Below are 21,877 nucleotides of genomic sequence, written 5' to 3' on the forward strand. Positions count from 1 at the left end.
AAATTAGATTTTTGGTGGTCCCTCATTCCCTTCCCCCTTCCCTTGACTAAGGCTTGTCTGAGAAGAGATTACAGTTCAAAGCCCTTTAACTGTAATAGGTAGAATCCTGAGATCCACATTCGGAGACAAAATGCTGTGGCCTTTCTTTTCTCTCTCCTTTTCCAAGAGATGCTTTGAAGATTCATTTATATAGCAAAATATTTCAGGACTTTTCCCACAACAATCCTATCTTTGGATGCTCAAACCCAGCACCAGAATCCCCGGGACCTGATTTCCAGATATGTCCTGAGATAAAATGACCCCATGTCCCCTTACAAATCCCAGGTCATGGAGGCAGCAGAGCAGGTGACAAAGATGCTGATGTGAACAGAATTTCTCTGTTACTCTTGTAAATTATGGAGCCATAATTGACAGTGCACATTTTGAAATACGGTTCTCTACAATATCACGTTAACAAATCACTTTGATTCTTTAGAAATAAATGAGAGAACTGCCTAAAATCAGATATTTCAGAACTGTAAAGCCTCACAATAAAGCATTTTAAGACTCCTAACGTCATCATATCACCCATGACTGCAAAATCAAAATTCATCTGCTTGCACACTCCAGAATTTAAGTCAACCTTATAGGGAATGACTTTGACAGTTTCTGCCCTTTGCCATTCGTGGGCCAGTCTGTGAGGGGAGCAGCCCAGCCGTGCTGCCCTGCCCGTGCCCCATGGCAGAGCAGAGGGCACTCACCGGTTTCTTGCCCACGATGAGCTTCTCCACCTTCTGCACCTGGGACACGTGGTCCTCGTTGGTCTTCAGCTCGCGCTTGCGGATGCGCTCGTAGATGCCGATCAGCATCTCCCGCGGGATGTCCTCACCATCATCCACCCCTGCAGGGCCAAGCTGCTGTTAGCAGGGATCTCACCCACACAGAGGATGGAATCCTGGGCACTCTGTTTTCCTGCCCTCCCAGTGCTGCCTGCCTGCCTGGATATTTGCACTGGTTTCTCCCAGCTGCCAGCCAGCTCCTCCTGTGTGTCCTCGTGCTGCCTCAGCCACACACAAGTGGTGTGAACATGATTTAAACACTGACTTTGGTCCAGAAACTCGCTGCCCATGCACCAAGACATTGGTGGAGATCATCCACGTTTGGGGATTTTTTGTTTTAAAACTCCCATCTGAAACTAAGATATAAAAAGGCTGATTTCCTAAAGGATATTTTTTCTTTCACACCTCTGTTTGGTATTAAAGCTACAAGGAGTTAAATTCCTTTTTAGGAATTTAACACCAAAACCTCCAACATTCTCCTAGGAATACACCCCTGGGAGGAAGCAGAAGAACCATTTCATTTTGCCTCTGTCTCAATATTACTCAATGTTCATGAAATAATTTCCTATGTGAGAACTTTATGAATGCATTAAAATTATTTAACCAGTATTTCCTATAAGATTTCAAAAATGACTAGTTTAGTCTAGAAAAACAAATCAACAAAACAGCCCAGATCCAATATTATTGTTTAGCACTGTGTGATTATCATTGGCATGGCATTCTAACAAATGCCACACTGTCTTGAATGCTTTATCCTAAATTTTTAATAGCAATGGAAGGAGTCCAATTTCACTAAGTGACTTAAAGCTGGATTTTCTGGGAACAGGGAGACACATGTCTTTTTTTTTAAACGGGTTTTAAAGCAATAAACTCTTATCTCCCATTCAGAAGCAAAGATAGAATATTTTGTCATCTCAGTGCAACAACTGCTCCCATAAAAAATACAGTGATAAAATACAATTTGTTTGCAGATAGAAGCAAGCAAAACCACCTCTGTTGTGTGCCACATGGCCAAGCCTTCCACAGCCACCCTTTGTGATGCAGTGATTTACTGCAGCAAGGTAGCTTGTTACAGAAATGGCTGCAGCAACCAGAACTGCTGGCATGCATGCTGCAGTTCAGAGAGAATGTGCTGTGGCTAACTCCACAAATGTAACTGCAGCATTATGCCAGGAGATGCATATCAGGCCTTTGGAGTATTTGTGGATTTTATAATAAAATCTCAGCACTAACTTAAACTTTGCTAAGCTGGAACATCTGCTAAGCACAGGTTGTTCATTGCTGCCTTATATAAATCTCAGGGAATAAAATCACCAACCAGGACTTCCATTTTCAAGATCTGAAATTCCAGAACACAAGTATTTTGGTTTTTCAGGTCCTAAAATGAACAGTCCTGACAATACATCCATCCACTCAAGAAAAACAAGACAAAAATTACAAAATACGACACAATTAATTCTGGTTTTGCTGTTACAGAAATGACTGAAGTCTGTCCAAATGGCAGCCAGGTGACAGCAGTGTGAAGCTGTTCCCAGAAGACACAGAGTATCCCTGCAAGGACAGTGACAGGGAAAAGCTTTGAGGAGCTTTGCCCTTAGGGTCTCTTACCCCTGAGGTTCTTGATGAAGTCCTCCAGCTTCATTTTGCGCTCGGGTTTGACGTTGGGGCTGTACATGTCGGTGTTGAGCAGGATGATGGCGAAGGCCAGGATGAAGATGGTGTCGGGGTTGCGGAACTGCCGCACCACGCCCGGGTTGCAGATGCAGTAACGCTGGCTGGGAACACCAGGGAGGCTGTCAGGCCTGGGAGGCACTGCTCCAATGCACCAAATAACCCACCCACTGCATTCCTGAGCCTCAGCAAGCTACTGCTCCCTTTCCACAGAATTCACAGAATCACAGAATGACCAGGTTGGAAGAGACCTTCAAGATCATCCAGTCCAACCCATGTCCCAACACCACAACTAAACCATGGCACCCAGTGCCACATTCAGTCTTTTTATGAATGGTGACTCCACCACCTCCCCATGGCAGGCCATTCCAAAACTTTATCACTCTTTCTGTAAAAAACTTATTTCCTAATATCCAACCTATATTTCCCTTGATGCAGCTTGAGACTGTGTCCTCTGGTTCTGTCAGTGCTGTCTGGAGAAAGAAACCAACCCCACCTGACTACAACTACCCTTCAGGGAGCTGTGGAGTGATAAGGCCACCCCGGAGTCTCCTTTTCTCCAGGGTAAACACCCCCAGCTCCCTTAGTCATTCCTCACCAGGGCTTGTGCTCCCAGCCCCTCATCATCCTCGCTGCCCCCTCTGGATGTGCTCGAGCGACTCAATGTCCTTCCCAAACTGATGGTCCAGAACTGGACACAGCTTTAGCATTCCATCCACATGTTTTCATGAGGCAATCCTTGAATGTGCAAGGAGTTTGTTTCTCCTTAACTGTAACTTCACTTACTACAATAACTTCTATATCCCATTTTTTTTCAGTGATTAATACCCTGACAGCAGGTAAGAACACAGCATTGATTTTGGCTTACTGCCGTGTGGTGATTTCCACCTTATCCTGCCCTGGATACACCTCTGTCAGTACTGATAAGTGACTCCTCTCTCTCCCACTGTTGTTGAAGTATTTAATGAAAAGTTAGGAGTATACATACCCTACAATGTGCATGGGCTTTTAATTCCACTCATATAAACTACTAAATCCAAATATATTTTAGAGATGTTCAAAAATCCTTGAGTATCTTTTCAACTGATGCCAGAATGAACTTCTGAGAAAGTTCTATTAATATAAATGTCACAGGTGAACAACACCAGCAAATGAAACTTCCTATTCCATACTTAGCAACCACCCCCACTAACAAGACATATTTGAAAGTGTTTGTACCTCATGATGACACTGAAAATAACCAATAAAGTAACTTGGATAGGCCCATGTTCCCCAGTTCTGCAGTCTGACTGAAAAGCATCAGGTTTCTGGTGACTGAGGGATTTATTTCACTTCCTACCTAAAAGCTTCAATGAGCCTCTCCACCTTCTGGGCTTCTCCTTGGACACGGATGTGGGCCTGAAATTTCCTGAGTGCTTCATCCAGCTCCATTGTGGAGAAGTCCATCTCATCCACCACACAGCTAGGACAAAAACAGATTCACATCATGTCTCTCCATTTCTAACAATAAAGTACAAAGGGAAGATTTTGAAACAGAAAAAACTTCCCAATTTTCCCTCTGACAGATATTCATGGAATTGTTTTTTAAACTTTCAGCAGCAATTGCAATAATTGCAGGTAAGCTGTGAGGGAGGTTGAAAATAACAGATCAATGAGAACGTGCACATGTGAGCAGACCCTTGTGTTTTTTAACTGGAGACCTGCTGGAATGACAAATGTCTGATCATTGTAAGTGATGTACCACTGCCACAAATAATTATTAGTTCTGTGCTCCAAGCCAATCAACTATCACAATGCCTCCAACAATAATAAACAGTTTATACTGCTCAAAATATCATATCTCAGACAGCCTGCAGCAGGCACAATAATCTGTACCAAATGGCTCTACGTCTAGGAACATTCTTAATTGCAGAGAGAAAAAATAACCTTGTTTGGATACTTTCTTATTATTTCTGTAATACTCCTCTCCCCATCATTTGCCATGACTTTCAGTTAACATTTATGGAGAAATAATTACTTTCTTGCTCTGAAAATACAGTGCTGACAAAAAATAAAAGGGAATCATTTTAATATAATCAGCAACATGAACTATGTCATTCTAATACTTTGTTTAAAGACTGCTTTAAAATCAGAGGCTTATAAATTTCCTTTAAGCTTAGCTTTTAGTTTTGAAATGACCAAACATGAATCACTGCAAGTAACAGCACAGTAATGCAGAAACCACAGAAAGCACCATCCACTTTTAAAAGCTTTTTCTTAAATGTATAGATATACAATGACAAATTGCAGTAGCTCATATTTTTCTTTCAGTAACACTGTAGCTAATATTGATTAGCAGCAAGTAATTTATTCCTCTTGCTTTTAATATTTTTCCTTTTATGCAAAAGCACAATGAAACAATGAGCCTGGAATTTCTCACACCCTTTCCAATCCTCACCTAAACATTATTATCAGTTCTGCAATAATGCTCACAGGCTTCCCATTATTGCAAGTTCTGTCACCGTGTCAAAAAAGCCCTTTTGCCATTCCTGGTGTAAATGGTGTTTTCCCATTCCAAGGTGTAAAGTACATGTGCAGACTCCAAATGAAGTAATTAGCGCAATTAAGGACCCCCAGGAACACGCTGGCCAACAACAGGATGGGGAGGGGAATGAAACAGCATTTCTGTGAGCCATGGGGACAGCAGATGTCCCGGGGGGGCAGTGAGCAGGGCTCGCCCCTTCCCCACCCAATACTCACTCCAGCACGTCCCTGTTGAACTGCTTCTGCCGATTTCCCAGGAACTCTCCGATCATCTGCCTGCTGAGCCCCTTCCTCTGCAGCAGGAAGTGGGCAACCCCGACCGGAGTGTCGGGCACAAACCCTCGCTCGATGAGGTACTGGACTCCTTTCTCGGGTTTTCTGAGGAGAAATGACAGTGCAAAAGTATGACTTTCCCTCCAATCCTCCTGATCACATCTGATTAAAATTCCACAACGGTTCTGTCAATGATGGTCAATATATTCAATCACTTTTAAGCAATGTCCCGGCAGAATGGGCTAGTGTACCTGCAGGAATGTGCAGCTGAATGCATTGCTCACTGCTAAGAGCTGACAGCTTTGAGACACATCTTCGCCTATTTTCACACATTCCCTGCTCCAGAACCCTCCCAAGGAGAAGCCCTGGATGCAGCCAGCCTCCCTTGCCAGTGAAACAAAGCCCAGCACCAGCTACTAAAAGCTCCTATTGCTGGGAAAGAGGTACCTTCCAGAAACTGAACTGAAAAGCTGTTGCTGAAAAACAAGAAACAAGGAGCTCCCCTGACCTCCCCCCTGCCTGCTGGCAAAAGTTAAACTTAATAAAAACATGTGAAGTGATGTCCCTTGCAAGCTGAGAGAACACAAAATAAGGGGGAAAACTACAGTCAGCCAAGCAAAAAGAAGCAATTAAAAATGGTGTAGCTCTCATGTAATTGAGACTTTTAGTTCCTTCCTTTAACACACCCACTGCCCCAGATTTCCCTCCCTCAGACAAGCACCTTTCCAGTTTCTCAGTGTTTTACATCTCTTCATACAGCTGCAGATTTAGCTGTAACCACTTTCACATCCCGAAACAAAGCAAACCAAAGCCACTCATTTTAACTGATTAAGACGTGCTGGGGAGGACGGTTGGGACAGAGCTGGCAATAAAATATATTGCTTATCAAGCCAAATGCTGCTTTATTCTCAAGCGCTGAAAAATCCCCCTTACAGCACACACTGTGCACTGCATCACCCAGCAGTGCAACACAGCCAAAAACTATTATTGCTTTTATAAACATTCAAGGAGAATCTTTACAGAACCAGTAATTCCATCATCAGCTTTATTTTGTATAGAATTAAGCTACAATGTCCACCTGTAAGAGTGGGTGGTTTGCAGCTTGCTGGATGACCTAACAGATATTTCCTTTAAGGCAAGCAAAATCAATCAGAGAGGACAAGGTGACCGTGCTATTTTTATAGAAGGTTGATCACACAACCATAACCCTTCCCCAGGGTTTTAATTGCAAATAACATTCCTAAATACATCATCATTCAGTTCTCCTACTCTTTTACATTCCATTATTATACACTTAATACCCTATTAAGAATTAGACAGATCAGAGAAATATATATAATTTAATCAAAAGGGAGTTCTCAAATCTCAATTTCTTGCATCTGGCTTTGTGGCTCTTTTCATCTGAAATAAGATTACACACACGGTCATCTTCTAAAACTAATCTCCTTCATACTAAAAAGTCTCTTTTCTGTAAGTAATGTAATTGCTATGTTCATATGCTTTTGAACTGTATTTCAGAATCCTTAATCTTTCTAAATTTAAATTCACAGCATCCAACAAAAACAGGAATAGTTTTCTCCATCCGTCTTGTTAGTGAGCTGTATTTGTCCAGTAAATTCAGAGAAATACAAACCCAGCAGAGCTCCTCTCCAGTGACTGTCAAAGCAGAAAACAGCACTCAAAACCCACAGCTTAATCCAAAGATCTCCTTTACCTGACATATAGAAAATGCTGGATCCTTGCTTACTGTACTAAAAACCAATGTGAATTCCTAACACTTGCATAAGCCCGAACATTTAAAATCATCACAAAGATAAAATAATTTATTTTTCATCAGCCCCTCTCTGGTTATATAATTTTAAATAAGTGTGGGTCTGCTTTTTCACCTAAGAAACTTTGCCCTGGTTTGGTAATATGAAGTCACTTGATTCAAATACCCTTCAAACCAGGCTAGATGAGTGTCCAAAACAGAGTTAAAAATCCATTTATAAAACGCTGGAAGCCAAGAGCTCTTTTCCCACTGATACTCCCCTCACGCTGGAGTGAAATAGTTTTACAGTCTAGGGTTATTTGAAAGCAGTCTAGGATTATTTAGAATAGTCCAGTTTGTCACAAAAGCTGTAACCTGGAGCAGTAATAAGAAAATGACGCCTGAACCCCCAAGCTGTAAGAATGAAGGCTGCTCCTTCCCCGTTTTATCAATCACCTTGTAAGTAAGGCAGGCTCAGGAGTTTATTGTTTTAAGCTGCTTCCCACCTCCCACCAGGAGGGACATCATCTTATTCACCAGGAAAAGTACTTACCAGAAAATGATGACTCTTCCAGAGTGTTCTGAAGTGCTCTATTTCCAAGGAAATTTTACTTCAAAAGTGAAGTTAACAATAGGTTCAGAGAAAAATGTACTCAAGGGGGCCTCCCCTTTCTGCTTTTAACATAAGCAGCATTTTGTCTCCTTTCAAAGTCAGAGAAACTGAAGAACTATATAGCATAATGGAAATTTAAGTCACCTCCAACACCAGAAATTTCAAATACCACCAAGTCTGAAGGAGTTGCTCCCTAAATGCACCAGGAGGATGTGAAGGTGGTGCTGACCTCCAGTAAACCACCAGAAACTCATTTGCTCTTTCCCAAGGTGTTTTTTCACACCAGGGATCTGCCAGGCCGTGGGGAGGGCAGGTTTGAACAACACAAGCAGCCAGGGATTCTCTGCTGGCAAACCCAGCTGTTCTAAACTGAACAAACCTTCCTTTACACCAAAGCCTGACTTTTTCAAGTGTCTGACTGGATGCAGAAGGGAGTGGGACACAAGGGTCAGGACTGACCAGGACAGGACACCTGGATAAGTTATCCTCATTTCTGTCTGCTCAGAGTTGGGCACAGACCGTTTTGTACTTACAACTAAGAGTCTTTTGTGATTAGGAAAATTCCCACTGATGGCTTGTTAATTACACAGACCAATAACAGACAAGATAAGAAATCTATAAATAGCAACGGAGGAAGCAACAGAAGCAGAGCAGTTATTTTCAGATTTGAATACATTAACTAATATCAAAATAAACCCTCTAACATTAGCACCTTGCATAGCTGATGATGTAGTTATTTAGAGAACTTTTGATATTTACAAGGTTGCTTCCAAAATAAGTTTAAAAAGGTCTTTTGTCTCAAAAAACCCAACAAAACCACCTAAAATGAAACAACCAACCAAAAAAAATCACAAGGATCTATTGAAAGAAGAAGAAAAAATCAACACCAGAAGATGTGCAAAATTTTTCGTAAGATTCTCAGAGGTTGATTAAAGGACTGAGGATCTTGCCAGAAACTGATTAATAACAAGACATTTAGGGTAGTTTAAAGGGACTTCTAAGAGAAATAAACTGATGGAAGGATTAATGCAAACTTCAAAATAACAGATCAAGCCAGTATATTTTAATAAGCTCATTTCTTAGAGAGTACCAGCCACATCCAGAAGTGCTCAAGACCTGCCAGAGTTTGAGAAGGCAGGAAAGCCAGGCAGAGACAGCTCCCCCTTGGAAGAAGGGAAGGGTAAAACCTGATTTGACTTCCTAAATATATCCAAACTGTTCTCCTTAAATTTTCAATAAATATTGCTTTTACAAAAACACTGCAGTAATTCTGAAAAAATAATTTGGTGGAGGAAAAGCTTTTAGTTGGATTCTGAATGGGAAGAGGGATCAGCACAAGATGCCCTGGTATCTCCTGGGTTTACTGGTGCAGCCAGTCCTGGGGCAGGACAAACCCAGTAAACCCCAGGGCTGAACAGGGTGAGCACTCCAGTGGCACTGGCAGCAGGCTCTTCTAACATTCCTACTGCTGATTTGGGACTTCTTGACAAACTGAACCAGGCCAAAAAGGTGTTTTGTGTTTTTGGGGGTTTGGGATTCTTTTATGTTTCTTTTTGTTGCTGTTGTTTTATGTTTTGATTTTTCATGCATTTTTTTGGCGGTGTGGTTTGGGGGTTTGGTTTTTGGTTTGGCTTGGTTTTTATTATTATTTTTTTAAATCCAGTCAAGCTCTCCCAACAGCTGCACCATCATTTGTAGTATCCAAGCCACAGTGAGGATAAAGTGCCTCTGTCCACAGCAGCCAAGAGGAGAGAAGGGATAACAAACACCGCCTCCAACAGAAACCTGCCACAAAACCACAGCACAAAGGTGGATAAAGCCTTGCCCATTCCTGATGAGCTGAACATGTAAAGCTTAGAAACACCCAAAACCACATGAAATCTTTGTATTTCCTTTTGCAGCTCAGACAGTAAGAGAGCTATAAAATGAGAGCATTAATTAACAAACGAGCACGGGCCATTTCCAATACCCAGCAGTGCCAGAAGTATAATCTGAATTAAAGCAGGGATTTATGAACCACAAGCACACTGCTCTAACAGCTGACTGAGGCAAGAGGGCAAAGCCAGCCTGACTGAGAGTGAGAAGCTTGGTGAAACTTCTGTAACTCCAGGATTTCTGAAGGCACACCTATGTTTGTTGGTTCCTTGTCTCTGCTACAGGGAAACTGAGACAATTTGAAAATGAGTAAACCAGAAGTACAAACATTTCTCAGAGGCTGTTAGAAACCCACTGCAAACAGGAACACTTCACAAACATACAGCTGCCAAAGAAATCTTTTCATGTCAGAAGAGGTGGAGGGTTTAAGGCAGCTATGATGCCAGCCCTCTGTAAAAAAAGAAATAATAATAATCTCTCTTGCCTTTGATACCAGCGATCTCATTTTGAAAATATTTACAGTTGTCACAACAATAAGCATTACTTCAACATTAAAAACCAGGGATAGCTTTTTTAAAGCAAGAACCTAAGACTTTTCTTAGAATAATTTAAGAAGTTAAATATTTTTTAAATAACCAAGCTGGCAATAACAAGCTAGTTGAACATTCTCCTTAGTCTGGCACACAGCTCAGTTTTGTTTCTATGGTTGTATTTCTTGCTTTGCTTTTGCTGAAGAGCCCACTGCTTCTGCAGTTGAAGCCAAGAGAATCCCTAGGTCTATTTTAAACCTTCTGGCTAAGACGGAAAAAACCAATATCCTTAAAATACTGCCAAAACTAGTGCCAAAACAACTTGTCAGAGTTCACTCCACAGTGAAGCAAAAGTGGATTGAGAGGGGGAAAATGAGAAAAACTGAGTGGGAAACCTGAGCTGTACTTTTCTCAATTGCACAACTGTTTAATGAAGAGAAAGAAAAACTGGCTGCAAATTGCATCTTCTGGTAATTACAAGAAAAAATCCCTAGGTCAGGAAAATAAGCCAGGAAAGAGCATATCGCTCCCCTCCACATTTCATGGAAACAGGAAGATTCCCTTGATTTGGGCAGGAGCACTACAGTTTGCCCCCAGTGGGGCTGATTTCTCCCACCTTAGGATATTAATTCTCTGAAGTTCATTGAAGACCTCCCACCACAGATGGAAAGGTCAGGACACACTTGCAATCAGACCAAATTACCTGGAGTAACCTCTCTTCACTAAAAAGTTAATTTCCACTCCATTCCTCACTAAGGAAAGAATTCACCAGGAAGTGATCTCAGGGTCTGGTTCTGTTTGGTGGGGGAGCAAAATAAAGAAACTCTGTAGATGTATATTTTCATTAAACTGGGCAACTGACCTATGTGGTTCTATCATGATTTTCTGCCTGGCCAACCAGTTTCTTTACAGCATCATTTCCCAGCAAGGTGCCAGGAAATTATACATTGAACATTATTACTGCTACTGGATGTTTAGGTTGGTCTGAAAAGTATTACCAGAATCAGAGCTGATTACAAAAGGGTAAAAAATGCACCAAAGGGCAAAAAAAGTGTATCAAAGGTACTTAAATGTCCCTGAGCAGAAAGTCTGGCTCATTCTAATAAAACTGTTTTGGAAAAAGGATTTTCCTGTGTAAGAAGCATCATTCCTGAGGAATAGAGCAGGCAGTGGAGAGGCACAGAGGCACACCCCAAGCACGCACAATGCAGTAGCTGGACATGTCCTTGCTAGTGAAAACAGCCCTGAGTCATCCTGCCACAGCGTTTCCTACCTCCTCATTATTCCCTCTCTTGGCAGTGGGCAGCCTGCTTTTCTGTCCCCCCCACTCCTTCCTTCCTTCCTCACAAGAAGGCAATAAGAAGGAAATATTTTAGTAAAACTAACGGACCAAAACACTTTGTGAGGTTGTTCTCACCTCCTCTGAACCCACTGCATTTCTCACAGAGCAGGGACAGGAGTTTATAGCTGTCAGCAGAGCAAAGCACATTCCACTTTGGGACAAGACATATGGAAAACTGGCTGCCTCTCTCAGAACTGTGTGCCAGGGCTGAGTATTGCCCTCATGTTTATGCAAGTGTTGTCAGGAACAACACTTTAGGATGACTGTGTCCTTTAAATTAAGGAACAGTCCCTGTCTTTATGTCTTCTCACGTCCCTGCCCTAAATCCTCTTTCCACACCCTCACCATAGTTACACCAAACAGAAGCATTTCAGCTTCAAGTTCTGCAACTCTGCTGAGTAAAAATGGGAAACTCTGACAGTCACATTCCCTTTGAAAGGGACACTTTTTGTGCACGTACAGTTTAAAGATCGCCTGATTTGCCAATTACAAGCTACAAAACCCCAATTCAGTTGGTAGATATGAACTGTTACACAAGAAAGTGTTGATGGGACCTTCCCTTTTTCTCAACTCTTCTTCCTACAGAGCATTCCCACGTCCCTGTTCCAACTGTCCCCTGTATTCCTGCAAAGGCAGCTGGTCACATTTGTCACCCTCAAAATTTGACACTGGAGATGTTTGGACAGAAGGAATTCCAATTCAGGCACCTGGAGCCCCATCAGCCGCTGTCTGGAGCTGCTCAGCCAGTGAAATTCCTCCATTCATGGGCTCATTTTCCAACAGGAGGCACGCAGGCATCGTCAGAGTTCAGCTCCCATTCCTGGCACGTAGCAGGGAGGCAGGAGAGTGCCTGGAATGTTTAAGGGCAGCCGGAGCTGGAGGCAGGGATGAGGTAATGGCTCTTGCAGGGACCCAGGGCCACTCACACTCAGCTATTGCTGCTTCCAGCAAAGCCACATTGCTTCCAACATTTGGGAAAGTTTATATTGCCTGTTAATGGCAATAAAAGGAATCCCCATGCCCATATTTGAAGCCGGCGCTTCAATTTACTATTGGTTCTACATTTCAGCTTGTTTGGATGGGATATAATTTATGCTAATCCAAGCACTTGTTTTGGAAAAAAAGGAGGAAAAATGGCTCCTCCGGGAGAAAAGATAAAACACACACAGAACAAAGCAAAACACACAAAGCTTTTTTTTTCTTTGGGTGTTCTCACTTAGGGCTAAATGTTTTTAGAAATAATGAGAGTCATACTAAGAACATTCTTCTCCTCTTACTAACTCCTCGGCATGTTAGAGGACAAGTTACATGGAGCGCTTTGATTTTCATTTTTGTTGGAACCAACTGCGCCTGAATAATCTGCAGTCCAGATGTTGCAACAACAGTAAAGTCCCTCTCAGCATACACACGAGGACAGCAAATGGCTCTGTTGTGAAATCCTGGCCGAGCCTCTTCTCTCCCCCTTCCTCTTTCTATCAAATCATTCAAAAAAATCATTGAAGATATTAGGGATCAGCTGGTAAAATAAAAGAATTGGTCCAAAGGTAAAGAGAAGCAACTCAGTTTGATTTACACCTTCTCCCTCCTACTCAATCTGTATTTACAAAGTTTAAAATCATTAGAAATGTTTCCAATAAGCTTCCAAATTCAAACTGAAAGAAGCAAAATGTTAAAAAAAAAAAAACATGTTCAAAAGCACATGTTTAGAGACCAGATATTAGAATGGATGAGACTGACTCTAAGCAATACAGGAAGTATGTTCAGCATCTTAACTGAAATTCATTATGAGTATGATGGGTGTAAATTGAGAACACCAGATTAGTGCACTTATTACAAGAGTTAAATTAATGACTACTTGCAAAACTATTTTTTAAAAACCAAGTAAGCAACATTTGGCAATTTTTAAGGATTTCAAATAGAAACTGAGGCTGCAGCACTTTCTGAGTGTGACAGTATGTAGGAATCCAGATTACCTTCAGTCTCTACCTGGAGATGGGAAATGCTGGAAACCTTATACCTCTGTTGAACAGTTAAAGCTGCTTTCATGGAAAATGAAAAATGTGCCTTCTCACAATATTATTATTGTGTGCCTCAGATTTCCAACATGATTTTATCTAGAAACTGTAATTTGTAATATTGTCTTTGGTATAATCCCACCAGCACTCAGCAAATTCCTCTCATATCTGCTTAGTAAAATAAAAAAAAAACTTATTAAATTAATATTCCAGGGAATCTAGAAATGTTGGGAAAAGTCTGCTCCTGGAATTAGTATCCAATTCATATCAACAGTGGGTTTTAAATTGGAATAAAATCATCCCCGCTGTGCAATAAAGGAAGCCAGTAGGGCTTTCAGGGCTAACGATGATACTTCATTGCATATTGCAAACAGATACTGAAGCCTTTTTATCTCTGTCAATAAATCCTTCGGGAGAACTTTAGAATAGCAGGAACCTTGATAATGGCCTGTTATAAAAGAACCTACAGCAAACCCTTCAGCACAGAGCATTGTAATGCACTGAGGACAGTGCATCTGTCACTGCCCTTTCCAGAGAGGAAAAGAGGACAAAGGAAGGGAGGTGGGGAGTGAAAGGCATCTGGGAAAATTTACTGTAAAATTACTGCTGGCCCAGGCTCTGTTCTAGCACTGTGAAGTGGTGTCATGTTCATGTATCCCCAAGAAGTACATGTAGGATTAGGAAGAAAGCCCAAATTATGCCCTGGCATCAGGCTCAGAGCAGTGAAACAGCCCCGGAGCTGCACTTTGCTGCCTCTCCTCACCAGCAATGTCAGCAATCAGCACCAGCAAGACTGGCTCCCATGGCAAGGAACACAATGGCACAGGAACCCTGCCAGATGGGAGGACCATTTGCAGTGCCTGCCAACAGCCGATATCCCAAAGGAGACACTAAACATGACTCCAGGCTCTGCTAGATTAAAAACTGACTCTGAGGAATGCCAACCCTTATCTCCCATCTTCTGTAACACCAGGCACAGCTTCAACAAGTTTTCAAACCACTCGGATGTTGTCCCCATTTTGCTGACACTGCTTTGTTAGCACAGAAGGTGTTTGTGCCCTGTGCCCAGGAGTGCTGAGCAGGCACTGCCCTGTCCCTGTCATTGCCCTGCCGGGCGTGTCACCACGGGCAGGGGACACAGTAACCCCAACAAACACACCTGGCAGCCACAAACTCTTGGCAGGGACCCAGAGCTGCTGTCACCCCCCTGGTGGCACAAGGCTCTGTGGCAATCCCCGTGCACAGAATGCCAGCCCTGCCCTGCTGACCCACGGGCAGGACACGTCTCACGCTGCTGAGGTTAAACACTTCTAGTTAATCTCTCAGAACCATCAGTGCATCAGTAGCAGGATGGAACCTGAAAATCCTACCAGAATGGGGTGCAATAACTGGTAAACCTGGTATTTCCAGCCTGCAGTCAAAACAAACAGGAGAATGAAATCACAGCTCTTTTTAATTTTTTTTTCTCCTTGTTTTTGTTTTTAAAGCAGCATTCAAAAGGCCTCTTGAAGCCTTGTTTATAACCAAATCAGTCTCAAAGGCTGGATTTGCATTGGCAGGATTTGCAGCCTGCAAAATAAACCTTTCTAGGTAGTGTTTTCCTTCTGCCTGTGAGGGAGGAATGGTTTCTAGTGTATTTCACCCAGTCCACATCCCTTTTCAGCTCCACTGAAGAAAATGCCTAATTCAACACAGCTGGCCTGCCCAGGGCTCCCTGGGAGCTGCTGCACTCTGGGCATGCACCTGCAACCCTTCCTTTGGGGAGGAATGAATGGGAACACACACTGCCAGCCCACTGCAGGGGAATCACTGCTGCCATTCAGAGCCACGGCAGTGCACAGAAGCTGTTACTCACTTGCAATTTCTTTGGCACAAATCATTCCATTTTGGGGATACTTTACCTTATAGCTTAGGGGCTACTACAAAATGCCTTCAAAAAGTGCAAGTGCACTTCTTTAATGAACGCTAAGATTCCAAATTGAAGGCAAACTTACACTTTGGAAAAAATTCTGTGATCAAGTGACGATCATGGGCTGGGAGGGATCCTAAAGATGATTTCTTCCAAACCCTCTGCCATGTGCAGGGACACCTTCCAATAGAACTCCCAGAAAAGGGATTTTCAATTACCTATCATTTTTTCCCAATGTCCTGTGTTGTCCATTCTCTTGGGAGCTTTGTGCTACTAATGTTTTGCATCTATGAGTGATTAAGTGAGCTGGACCACCAGCTGTGCTCAACTTTTACCCCACCCATAACTGCCTATCCTAACAAAGAGCCTCTGATAAGAAGACTGCACTTTGGCTTCTGAAAATTGTTATTAAAATAGGAAAGGCAGAAAAGCTAAAAATTGAAATTTCAATTGAGATGATAGTGACTTTCCATGCTTTTAAAATCCTAATCCTTTTACCACTTCTGCTGAACAAAGCAGAAGTATTTGCTACAATTCATGCACTTCTTTAAGGTTCTTAATTCTTTGCATTTCAGCCAAGCTTCATGTACCACAAAGAAAGGACACTTGTTAATTAAGGCTTGGGATCTTAATTTGCAAGGAAGATTTCAAAGACACAATGAAATTAACCTGAACTCCTTGTAAAAGACATGCCTAAAATTTCCTCTGGTAGATATAGACATTTGGAAAAAAAATTATCTTCTTGTACTAGCTAAGTTCAAAGCCACTTTTTTCAGTGCTTCCTCCTGGGTGGAGCACACATCCTCCCAGGAGCTGCTGCCAACACTCTCATTGCTCTGTCATTTTATGATCATAAATCTGTTGTGAAGATAACGTGGTGAAAAGACAGTGAAGTGACTCTGCTGCACTGACCTGGCCACTACCCTGACCACTCACCTCAAGATGCAATTTGCAATCCTACCTGATGCACTCTCTAGAGACTCCTGAGCTTTCACAAGGATAAAGCTTTGAAGTTTCTCCAGCTCCCTTTTGAAAAGAATTTACAGACTTGTGCTCTGTGATAGTTCAATACCTGACACTGCACATTAAGGAAAATGTCACAATCCTCAGACTTGAAGAGCCACAATCAAAACCCAAGACATATGGGATATGTGGGATATTTGGGGACTGTCTGAAGAATCAATAGAATCACGCTGACTTAGCAGAAAGTAATGACAATCTTCACTTTGCTTTCAATGCTGGAGATAAAATGCAGTGGGGAAAAGGAGAGATGCCACTCAGAGGTGCTGCCTGGAGTTCTGCAGAGTCCTGTCCTGCAGCACTCACGGCTGAGGAGCTGCACATCACCTCACAAGAACAGAGAAAACAGGTTTATCTTTGTGCAAATCTGTGCAGCAAGGTCACTTCGATCTGTTTCAAACAACTGCCTCTATTCTTGTCTGTTCCTGATGTTTATTTTTCACTTTCAGCCTCCTACTGATGTGTCACTAGCAGCACCTGACAGCTTCCAATGCTCTCATTCACCCCTGCATGCTGCCTGAGCACATTTTCCATTCGCTTTTTCCCTCTACCCTCCTGCAGTGACTCAAAAGACTCTAACCAAGCCTGAGGCTCGCTGAGCATTGACTGCTCGAGGCTTAATTGCTGTGCAAAACACAGGCAAACACCAAATGTTAAATGTCAGCCAACAGCACCAACTCCTTCCTCCCCACCTGCCCTGCCAAGGATGTTATTTTCAAATCTACTAAAAAAGAGCTAATTGATGTATTTTCTTACCCATTCAACTTCACAAGCAGCGATCCTATGAGTTGCATAATTCCAATTGGCTAGAAGCTCCCATAAAGGCATTTTCACACAGATTAAAAGCTAAACCTGAAAGTGTTTACAGCCAAACTTGGGGCTGTAATGCACAGCTCATGTGATGGCACCAAAAAGCTTTAATTGACTGCAATGTTACAACAAATACATGAGGAACCACCAACCTATCAATCCAAACACATCAAAGCACTGCTATCTGAAAAGGAGGCCTGCAATCACTCAAGCCTGAGGGAAAACATGGGAAAACTATCAGTCATAGGCAGAAATACAATTTTGTGATAGTTCTGTGATAAACGATAAGCATTCATTTAGTCTAAAAAAAATATTCAGTGCATTGGCTTTTAGCATCACAGTTTTAATGAAATCTACTGAACAAATTCCAGGCCCTGCTAGTGTTAAACAGGAAACTCATCATATGCTGCATGCTGTTTCTAATTCCTGTCTGATGAGTTTTACACCACCTACATGATTAGGGCAGGAAGAAATCTGAATTTTTTACAACATAACACCCAAGAATGGATCAGGATCAAACCACCATATCTTTCCCCAAGAAGGGAATTGGATTAATCTTCAACAATTTACTATGATTCCTCTACACATAATTATATTTTTTCTTTTTCTCCTGAAGCTGTTAAACTATGAAGACATCACCTTAAACTTGAACATGAACAGTCACCACAAGGACCTTGTTTGTTCACTGGAAGGTCAGTACCAGACCCCTGTCTTACCTTACCTGACACAAGAAGAATATTCCTGGTTCATTCTCAGTGACACTGAGAGGAAGGCAGGAACTGCTGTACTTACTTGTTAAAAAGATTCAGCCCAATCCTATAATGGCGTTTCCTGATAACATCGTTACTGAAGGCAGGGGAATCCCAGCTGTTGCGAGTCTCTTTGTGGTAGGTTTGTTTGCTCAAGGTTTGCTCCCTTAGGCTGTCCCTAGAAGAGGATTCTGAGCTGCAATTTATTGTATCATTGGAGTTGGAAGTGCTGTTGATGCTGTCATTATCTCCATCAGAGTAATCAGACTCTGATTTGCTTTGCCTGTTTGCTGTGCCATTGATGGCCAAGTGACTGTCTATGGGCCTAGCCCTGTGCCTGGCCTCCTGCTCCTCCCGGGTGATGATCTTGGCAGGAATGCTGTGCGGGATATGTTTAGGGCTGCCTTGCTGGCTGGTGATGCCTCGGTCATACGCATTCTGTCTCTTTAACGAGCCCCTCTCCGAGCGATCGCTCAAGTCCACGGAACTGTCACTGGGCGGCTCGATAGTGAGCAGGGGAAGGTGATCCATCCTCATCCTCTGCTCCTGACATTCCAGTGATGGGGTACTCCTGCAGCTCGTGTCAGTGTCTATCTTATCATCTTTGTGGGTCATGGACCAGTATTCTTGGGAAGAGTTCACGGAGCGGAGCCTCAAGTCCGACTCCGTGCTGGATGGCCTGTCCACGGACTGGGAGAGTGGCAGGGGTGGGGACAGCTCCTCCTCGTCGATGTACAATGTGACATCGCTGTAGGACGCCGTCATCTCGTCCAGCTTCCTGTGATCCACATTGTGGATCGCTGGTTTGCTCGGGGCACAGCTCTCCCTCTCCATCTCCCGGCTCCTGACCTGCTCCGCACTCTGGATTTCATCTGAATGTAGACTGCGGCAGTTCAGCGCGTCATCGATGGATTCCGCCAGGGATTTTACCTGCCTGGAAAAAGCATCCTCCAGTTCTGTTATAGCATCACTGAAATCAGTGGACGCTGCCGGGGACTTCATGGTCGCTGTCTCCCCGAGCTCATTGCACTCTGACGGTACCAGGGAGCCCAGCTTTGACCCATCATTTGTAACAGAGACCTGCTTCCCCTCGAAGTAGGAGCTGTGGACTTTCTCAGGTCCTTCAAAGGAAAACTGCATTCTCATATTGGAGAGGACGATGCGCCTTGACATGCGGTTCTCGGACATAGAACTGCGCAGGCGCTCGAAGTTCTTGTTCATCTGATACTGGCGGAAGGCGGTCTGGATGGTGCGGGCGGCATGTCTGGTGATCAGACGGCCCCCATACTTCCGTTCTAGCATCTCCACCTGCCAGGGAACACACGCACCCCTCGTCACTCTGTGCAGCTCAGGACAAGGGTAAAGTCTCACAAAACACTTAAGTCTCATAACCACTTTATTATACTTTATATGTATTGGTTTTGAAAGTAAAAACTCAAAACTCCAATGATGAACGGAATAGTAATCTGTGCAGCTCAGGACAAATGTCTCACAAAACATTTAACTCTCATAACTACTTTATTATACTTTATGTGTATTGGTTTTGAAAGTAAAAACTCAAAACTCCAATGATGAATGGAATAGTAATCTGTAAATTCCACCATAAAATACAAAATATATTAATTCACCTCACAGATATAAGAGAGTATCAGTTGCAATAAGTTCTTCCTTCCTTTCTGTGACAACAAAAACACCTGGGTTTCAAAATGACTCATTTTCTTAGAAAAATATTTTGCATTATTACATTCTAGTACGCTCCTGGAGCATAAAAGCTCAGTTCCAAAAACGTTTTTTTTTTCTTTAACAGTATTAACTGTTAAAACTACTAAATCTCAATTAAACTGTTAATATATTTTACACTTTTCTGTAGGAGGTGGGGAAGGTGTATGGGACAAAGAATAACGGAGTTAAAGGTCCCAACTGAAGTGATGCTAGAAAAGACATCTCCCAATTCACAGACACAAACGAGGTACCAGAGCTCAAATACCTGCTTATCCTGTAGGTCTGAAGAGAGTTCATAGCTCTCGGAAAGCGATCTGGACCGTTTGATGGCTTCCTCCTCGGCCTGCTTGCGCAGGATGGAGGTGGAGTGCTGGAGCTTGGGCCGGCGGGCTCGCTGCTGGCCGGGCGCGATGGAGTAGAGCCCGTAGGGGTGCTCGTAGTGCTCGGGGCTCAGGGCGGAGCTGTGCGTTATAGGGCCCTGCGGGTAGCCCGAGGGGCTATCCAGCGACGTGCCGGTCTCGCTGCTGGGAGCCTCCCCCTCAACGCTGCACAACACAAGAGAGACAGCAGAAACCTCGGGTGAGCCCAGCACACCAAAAGTCTGCACAGCAAACAGCACAGTTCTGCTTTAGTTTCATTTTGTGTAGGCATCTAGCAAGTTTTTTGTTCGCATGCAGGTGTCTCAGGGGAACGTGGCTTTTTTTCATGACAAACACCTCAGGTTTTGCTGCAGTTTTTGCTGCAGTTTTTGCTGCAGTTTTTGCAAGTGTCAATCTGTCATGCCTGTGACATCTTTAGAGCATGAGTCAAACGGGAGAATGGAGGTTTCAAGCATTATTTAACTTTATACACTAATTACTAATAACATCCTGAGTAAGTCACTCAAGAATGACTCTGTAAAATGATTGAAAACTTCTAATTTCTTATAACCTGCTTATTTCCAAGCTTCTTCATTCAAAATGACAGATGCTTATTTATGTCTTTCTTTGCTTTGACCAATTAAAACAATATTTTCTTACCCTTATATTACAATTTGACATAAAAGGATTAGTTTCATGGAGATAGGGATTTAATGGATCTTGAGAGCTATGATGTTCCTAAAAACTAAAGTTGGGAAAAAGTACTTGCAAGAGAAATCTCATTTATTTCCCTGCTAGTGAAAGACTGCTCCCATGGGATACTTTTGGCAGGTTTTGGAGTAAAAGCATCCCAAGGGACAGTGTTTCTAGCTAATGAAAGCAACATGGTTTCAGGTGAAAAAAAGCTCAATAGCACCTATCTAGCAAAAGACTACTTTGTTTTCACACAAATGCTGTTATTGCTATGGAATAAAGGAAAGGAAAAACACCTTTTCTATTAAAAGGGCTGCACACAATAGGAAACATTTTAAAAGCGAGCCCTAGGTGTATTCTGAAATACTGATGACTAATAGCAATTTGTATTTGGGTTGTATTTGCAGGAGTGCACTCTCACATTGCAACACATGCACTTTCACTCTTCCATCTTTTCATGTTTCACAGCACTACTTACTTTCTGTCTCATCCTGTATACACAAAGCATTGACAGAAAAATGATTTTTTTTTTTTAATTCCAAAAAAGACTCAGTAAACGCTTCACACATGCACCAATACAAGCAGCGCTTTTTTGTTTTAGGAACGGTACATCCGAACTCCAAAGTAAAACTCCACATTCCCACCATGCCCGGTATTTTTTTCCTTCGTTCATATGTACTTAAAAACCAAAGACCTCCTGTTGTCTCTCAGCTGTCCCTTCAAAAAGTACAGAGCAATTCCTGAAAGAATGTTCTCCACTGACTGAAGAGCTGAGGGTTAACCCTGGCCAAACTCTCCCAGCTTGAACAGTTTGTACTTTTTAAAGGGAAGGAGAAAAAAAAAAGCCCCTTAGATTTCTTAAAATGCTTCTATAAACATGTAAAACTGAAAGCAAGTCCTCTCTCTTTGCCCATCAAAATATGACTCCAACCAAAAGGTATTTTCAAACATACTTCACCCAAGCTGGAAATATTTGCAGTGTGCACACATTGCTTTTTCCAAAAAGGAAGCTGACAGGAAACTAATCCCTTTCCCTCCGTGATACAGCTGGCTTTCAACTTAAAAATGACAAACTATCCAGAGTTCTGCCGATGACATTGAAACTGTGTAACCACCGCTAAAAACAAACAGGTCATTCTCTCTGAAGCATCCATTAAAGACATGGTATGATACTGAGCTGCTTCATGTTCTCTCTTCAAACACTG

The 21,877-nt window shown here is 42.6% G+C and overlaps 1 protein-coding gene across 16 annotated transcripts in view; it reads right to left on the minus strand.

Moving 5' to 3' along the window:
• IQSEC1 (IQ motif and Sec7 domain ArfGEF 1) overlaps window positions 1–21,877 on the minus strand; it is a 281,322-nt gene that overhangs the window by 19,603 nt on the left and 239,842 nt on the right. For all 16 annotated transcript variants that reach the window (XM_064432139.1, XM_064432141.1, XM_064432143.1 and 13 more), the window contains 6 exons: window positions 19,886–20,165; window positions 17,942–19,206; window positions 5,229–5,390; window positions 3,829–3,951; window positions 2,427–2,593; window positions 741–880 (listed from right to left, as the gene is read on the minus strand). In XM_064432139.1, the coding sequence (XP_064288209.1) occupies window positions 741–880; window positions 2,427–2,593; window positions 3,829–3,951; window positions 5,229–5,390; window positions 17,942–19,206; window positions 19,886–20,165 (2,137 nt within the window). The remainder of the gene's footprint in view (window positions 1–740; window positions 881–2,426; window positions 2,594–3,828; window positions 3,952–5,228; window positions 5,391–17,941; window positions 19,207–19,885; window positions 20,166–21,877) is intronic.

Source organism: Passer domesticus, chromosome 9 (genome assembly GCF_036417665.1).
Source record: "Passer domesticus isolate bPasDom1 chromosome 9, bPasDom1.hap1, whole genome shotgun sequence".
NCBI lineage: Eukaryota > Metazoa > Chordata > Aves > Passeriformes > Passeridae > Passer > Passer domesticus.